Source organism: Oryza brachyantha, chromosome 3 (genome assembly GCF_000231095.2).
Source record: "Oryza brachyantha chromosome 3, ObraRS2, whole genome shotgun sequence".
NCBI lineage: Eukaryota > Viridiplantae > Streptophyta > Magnoliopsida > Poales > Poaceae > Oryza > Oryza brachyantha.
In genome coordinates this window covers 27,496,001-27,502,410 of record NC_023165.2, presented here as the reverse complement: position 1 = coordinate 27,502,410, position 6,410 = coordinate 27,496,001, and the positions used below count along the sequence as shown (strand labels likewise).

Below are 6,410 nucleotides of genomic sequence, written 5' to 3'. Positions count from 1 at the left end.
TGGGGGTGGCGCCATGGCGGCCAAGCTCCTGAAGAGGAGTGGATGATCACTTTGGTGACAGCGACCGATTGATGGTGGAAAGAAGAAAAAGGCCAGGAGATCCAGTCATCCATGGGCCATAGCTAGATATATAGCACTGCACTAACAACAAAAACTATTTACTTTGATTTAATTTCTTCATAACTTTTGTTTGACACACCAGAAGTGCCCTTTGTTGCTTCATGGTAGCATACATAGCTAAGATCTTTAAAAAAAAGTAAAAAAAAAAACTGCCGACAACTTTTTATACTTTTGCAGATATTTCTCTGAATGTCTTTTGGGTCCTAATCTTTTTCTGATCACCTTGTATGAAGGCACCAATCCTCGTCATCCGGGTAGATTAACCGTCGAAGTCTTTGACCGGAAATGCGACGTAGGTATGCGCATTAACAAGACATACCAGACATATCGTGGTTGTTTTACATCGTTTTTTTTTTTCAGTGTGTATTTAATGGCACCACTTTGTTTGTTGGTAGATACTAACTCCGTTTTATAATATAAAATATTTGACTTTTTTATTATAACGTTTGACCATTCGTCTTATTCAAAAAATTAGTATAAATATAAAAAACGACAAGTCGTGCTTAAAATTTTCTTGATAATAAAGTAAGTCAAAAGCAAAATAAATGATATTTTCATAATTTTTTAAATAAGATAAATGGTTAAACATTACAATAAAAAAATCAAACATCTTACATTATTAAACGGAGGGAGTACAAACTTACTCGACTTAATGTGATTGAAGCTTTATAGGCACTTTCGGTAGAGATATTCAAAGCTGGTAGATCATGAACAGGTGACGTTTTGGACATCAACGTGTTGATCTCTTCAGTCTTCTCTCCTAATTCCAAAATATAATTTCACCTAAACCGAAATCATGTTGCAGTGTGATCCTAGAATGGTGTCGACGTTGTTCTTCACTCGCGAGAATTTAACATCCAATTTACGAAGATTGTCAGTTCGCCAAGAAATCGAGTAAAGTTATTTGAGCACAACATGTGCCTGCCCAGGTTTTTTTTTATGATAATTAAACATTCAACAATGAAAATAAAATTAAAATTACTTAGTCTATATTAGAGATCATTAGCTATTTGGACTAGAAAAATGAGATGCTAGCAACCACTCCAGCAAGGCGCCAATGGCGGCCCTACTTGTCCTTCTCGGCCGCTTGCGCATTGTCCTCTTCGTCGTCGTCGTCGTCGTCATCGCCGCCGCCTTGGCCATTTCTTCCGTTTGCCTTATCCTCCTTGAGCTTCTCCAGTTCCTTCACTAACGCTGCGAGGCACGAGTCGGCATTGTCTTCCAAGCTCTTGGGTGTCAGGTTCTCGGCGACGTCCGCCGGCGTCATGTCGACCTCCGACAGGAGCTTCTTGACGGCGGGGAACAGGCCATGGGAGTCGACCTCGAGGTATGTCTTGGCCAAGAATTTGAAGGCCTCGAAGCAGCAGTAGGACATCTCGATGTGCTTGTCCATCCGGCCACGGCGGATCAGCGCCGGGTCCAGCTTCTTGACGTGGTTGGTGGTGAAGACGATGAGGCGCTCGCCGCCGCACGCCGACCAGAGGCCGTCGATGAAGTTGAGCAGGCCGGAGAGGGTGACCTTGCTGCTGGTGTCCTTCTTCATGTCCGGCGGCTTGGGGGGGCCGTCCTTCTTGTCGTCGTCGGCGGCCGCCTCCTTCTTCTTGCGCGCGCCGGTGAGGTCGAGGGAGCAGTCGATGTCCTCGATCACGATGATGGACTTGCTCGTCGTCTCGATGAACAGCTTGCGGAGGTCGGTGTTGGAGTGGACCGAGGTGAGCTCGATGTCGTAGATGTCGTAGTCGAGGTAGTTGGCCATGGCGGCGATCATGGCCGACTTGCCCGTCCCCGGCGGGCCGTACAGGAGGTAACCGCGCTTCCACGCCTTCCCGACGCGCGCATAGTACTCCTTGCCGTTCTTGAACATGGTGAGGTCGTCCAGGATCTCCTTCTTCTTGGCCGGGTCCATGGCGAGCGTGTCGAACGTCTTGGGGTGCTCGAACACGACGTGGCTCCACGCCGACCGGACGAGCCCGTCGGCGTCGCTCCAGCTGTGGGTGGAGATGTTGGTGAAGAGCTTCCGCTGCCGGTTCTGCACCATGACGGCGCGGCCCCGGCGGCGGACGCGCGGGAGGTAGGTGTTGATGACGAGGTCGCGGTGGCGCTCGAGGAAGAAGAGGCGGTAGTACCGCCGGTTCTCCTGCGCGCGCCCGCCGCCCCAGCCGTAGTACCCGCCGCCGCCGCCGTCGCGCGGCGGCGGCGTGGAGTACGCCCACCACCACACGGTGACGCCGCCGCCGTCCTCGGACGCGACGTCCGCGACCTCCTCGCCGTCAACCATGCTGAGCACGAGCTTGTCGGCGTCCTTGGCGCCCTCGGCGCGGAGGTGGCGCACGTCGCGCGCGCACGACGCGCTGAGGTAGGCCTTGACCTCCTCGAACGCCTCGCTCCGCTTCATCCTCCCGCCCTCGTGCTCGGCGATGGTCACCGACAGGTACGGGTCGACGAGCGCCGCCAGCCGCCGCGCGTGGCGGCTCATGTGGCGGCCGACCAGCGTCTGCAGCTGCAGCCGCTGCAGGTTCTGCCACACCACCGTCCACAGCACCGCGATCAGGCTCAGCACCACGCCGGAGTTGAGCCCGTTCCACACCGACGACGTCGCCTCCATCGAATCAATCTGACTACTACGGCGACTGCTCCACCGACGCCGACGCCGATGCGATGCCGATGCCTCGGCGCGCCGTGGATATATATAGGCGCGCGCGCTCCCACCGGCCGGCGAGCGGAGCCGAGGAAGGTGGGGTGGGTGATTGGAAGGGAGGTGAGCCACGGTGGCGGTCTCGTCGATCGAGTCGTCGTCGTCGTCGTCCCATGTGCAAGTGCAAACTGTGTACGCCGACGCCGACTTGGACTTTTCTTTTGTACTCTTGTGGTGTGGCGGAAGTGGACTAGACTGCTACTCTCTCTCTCTCTCTTTTTTTTCTTTTTTCTTTTTTTTTTCTTGTGTGTGAAGGATCAACCATGCCCGTGGCTAATGGTGATTGTCGATAAAAAATTATATATATATATTTTTAGTGTATCAAAAATCAAGGCTAGAAAAAATTTAGATGAAAACTTTAAAATTAACTTGAATTTAAAGTTAAATTTTTTTTAGTGGAAACGAATAAATGTCTATGAATAATGGTAAAGCGTTTGGTTTTCGCTCGCTGGGGCTGGTTGAATTTGTGACGATCGACGTGACGCTGGGCGGTGTGTCGTAAGGTAAGGCCGCCGTGGCGGAGGGGCAGCAATTTCCTCTTTTCTTGGCCGCGAAGAGTAGGGTTAGTGTGTCATTGTCTGCACGATGATGACGTTTTTGGGTGTTTCTGCTTGATTACGTGGACCCATTGGTCTAGTGGTGATCCAGGAATACGAAGGCTCTTCTTCTTGCTTCATCCCCTCCCTTCTTTCCTATTTTTTCAAGGGATGCCTGCGTGGACCGGTGGGTGCAACATTAGAATATAAATATTTTTAGTTATTTAAATATTAAGGTTAAAACAAAACTTTATTATTTCTTTATAAGTATGAGTAAATAGAAGTTGTAGGACATGAGACAAGATAAGAAGAAATTTCGATATAACAGTAATACTTCCTCCGGTTACAAATATTTGATATTGGTTAGTTCAAAATTAGTGTCAAACAAAAAAGATGGGAGAGAGTAATATGATTAGTGTTGAAAATATTTATTCTGTAAAGTAAAATTTAATTTCTATAAAGTATTTGGAGGCGGAATTTTATAGGCAGTGTTTCCAAGGCGAGGAAGTTTAGCGATGGGCACAAACATCGAAATTGAGTTAGTGTACTATTTTAGAGCAAGACTAATAATATAGGCAGCAAGTCGACCGTAGTCTTTTTTCAGTATATTTATATAGTATGTAACTCTTTATCATTAATACAAAACCGACTTGTCTCTTGCAAATAGTGCTTGGTTCTTGTGCCCGAGCCGACAGTAAGTTTATATCTCGTTTTACCTTAGTATTTAATCAGCTTACGACATGCTATTATATTTACTCTTAGACTCACCTTTGAAAGACAGTTTGCCTATTCGTAGAATAAATAGCCTATTATCTAAATAATAAGAAACAAGACTATTTTGTTTTTCCAGTCTTGATCTCTCGGGCATCTTTAGTTTTTTTAAAGTCAAATACATATTTGCTAAATGAAAATAATTTGCAAGTATAATTTTTATATATATGTTCCTAGTAATATAAAAACCAAATCTGAAAAGTAAACTTCGGTGAAAAAAACTCTTAAAATGAACTTCAAATTTAAGATTAAAAATTTAAATTTTAAGTTATAAGTATAAGCCAAAGATAAAAAATGGGTGCCAATTTTATATAAGATGGGTGCCAATTTTATATAAGTTACACTTGATTGGTTGGCTGGGTAACTAGACTTTGCAAGGTTTCTTCTCCTAGTACTGCTACTGGCCTTGTTAGTTCCTAAAATTTTTTTCTAAAAACATCACATCGAATTTTTGGACACCTAAATAAAGCATTAAACATACATGAACCAAAAAACTAATTGTACAGTTATGAAAGAAATCTTGAGACGAATCTTTTAAGCCTAATTAGCTCATGATTAGCCATAAGTGCTACAGTAACAAATATGTGCTAATGACGGATTAATTAGGCTTAAAAGATTCGTCTCGCGGTTTCTAGGCTAGCCGTGAAATTCGTTTTTTCATTCGTACCCGAAAACCTCTTTTAACATCCGGTCAAACATTTAATGTGACGCTTTTCTTAAAAATTTTCTCAATATAAAAACTTTTCCCGTAGAAACATTGGGTATTCGCTCGCCGGCGATGGTTGAATTTGTGTCAACGTGACGTTGTGCGGTGTGTCGTAAGGCCGCCGTGGCGAAGAGGGGCAGCGATTTCTTCTTTCTTTGGCCGCGAAGACTAGGGGTAGTGTACTAGTGTGTCATTGGCTGCACGACGGTGACGTTTTTAGTAGATATTAGATTAAAACAAAACTTTATTATTTGTTTGATAAGTATGAGTAAATAGAAGTTGTAGGATAGGTGAGAAGATAAGAAGAAATTCGATATAATTAGTAATAATACAAGTAGTGTTGAAAATATTCACTCGGTAAAGTAAATTTAATTTCCATAAAGTATTTGGAGGCTGTACTTTATAGGCAGTGTTTCGAAGGATAGGAAATTTAGCAATCGGCACCAACAACAAAATTGATTTAACTTTTAGCTTTTGCTTATGTTTATTGGTCAAAATTTTAACATTAAATTCGAAAATAATTTTGAGCTTTTTACTATATTTTATCTTTCAGTCTTGGCTTGTAGATCGCTATAAATATGTAAATAAAAATTTTATTTATAAATTATTTTCTAGCCTTAGATTGTATATACGTTTCAAAATGAGCTAATTCTTGATTGGGTGGGCTGGGTAACTAGACTTTGCAATGTTTCTTTTTCCCAGTACTGCTACTGAAACTTTCCCGTGGAAACGTTGAGTTTATCTAAACATGTCATGGATGGAAATGATAGGCATCGTGCTTCGTAGATTAGGTGCGTAATCCTCTTATCGTCTGTTTTAAGCTTAATAATTTGTTAGTAAGCCACTGTATACCAAGCCAGTTATTTCCAAAACCTATGATAGTTGGTCAAATTCCATTGTTTCAGATAAAGATTGCGCCGACGAATCCACGTAGTTATTTGCCACGTTGGCAGCACAAGACATCATTTCACTAGGATGAATAGAAAATAATGAGCAGATGCGAAGAGAGAAAAGTCAACATTTGGTCATAAATATTTACCTAAATATCTGATCATAAATATTTAAAGTGTATGATAAGATGATCAAAATGTTTTAATTTTCTTTTTAAAAGCTAGAAAAGGCAAAGCCGGCCATAATCCACAACCGTCGTAGTAATAAACTCTATCATTATAAAATATAAGCATTTTTTATGATTTAAATCTTATACCAAAATATAAATATTTATAGTATTATTTACTATACTACTTGCACAATCAGTCACCCATTTAAAATTATTCCTATTTTATCCCCAACTCTCATCTCACCTCCATGCATTGCTCAGTTATTATGGAAAAATATAGTCTTTTCACCCTAACATCAACCACTGCTAAATAATTTGGAAATGATTCCATTTTAGAGCAGGGATAGTAACTTAATTTTACATGTGATGTACTCCCTATCTTTGTGATTGTGAATGCTAAGCTAACCTTTTTTTTTATAAAGTTGAAGGACATAAAAGAGAACTTCGTATCACCCTTTTTATTTTTTATTCGTAATATACCTGTGCATTACAACAGGTTCACGTAACCAATATAGTGCACAT

At 42.7% G+C, this 6,410-nt stretch overlaps 1 protein-coding gene across 1 annotated transcript; it reads right to left on the bottom strand.

The window, feature by feature from the left end:
• Positions 1 to 1,063: 1,063 nt before the first annotated feature.
• On the bottom strand, positions 1,064 to 2,831 carry LOC102699770 (AAA-ATPase At3g28580-like). The gene has a single exon (XM_040521982.1). It carries the CDS (start codon positions 2,723 to 2,725, stop codon positions 1,187 to 1,189), a length of 1,539 nt encoding a protein of 512 aa, XP_040377916.1. The 5' UTR covers positions 2,726 to 2,831; the 3' UTR covers positions 1,064 to 1,186.
• Between the last annotated feature and the right edge of the window lie 3,579 nt (positions 2,832 to 6,410).

Excerpts from the sequence above, each read along its gene's own strand:
- LOC102699770 (XM_040521982.1), bottom strand. The coding sequence starts at position 2,725 with ATGGAGGCGACGTCGTCGGTGTGGAACGGGCTCAACTCCGGCGTGGTG.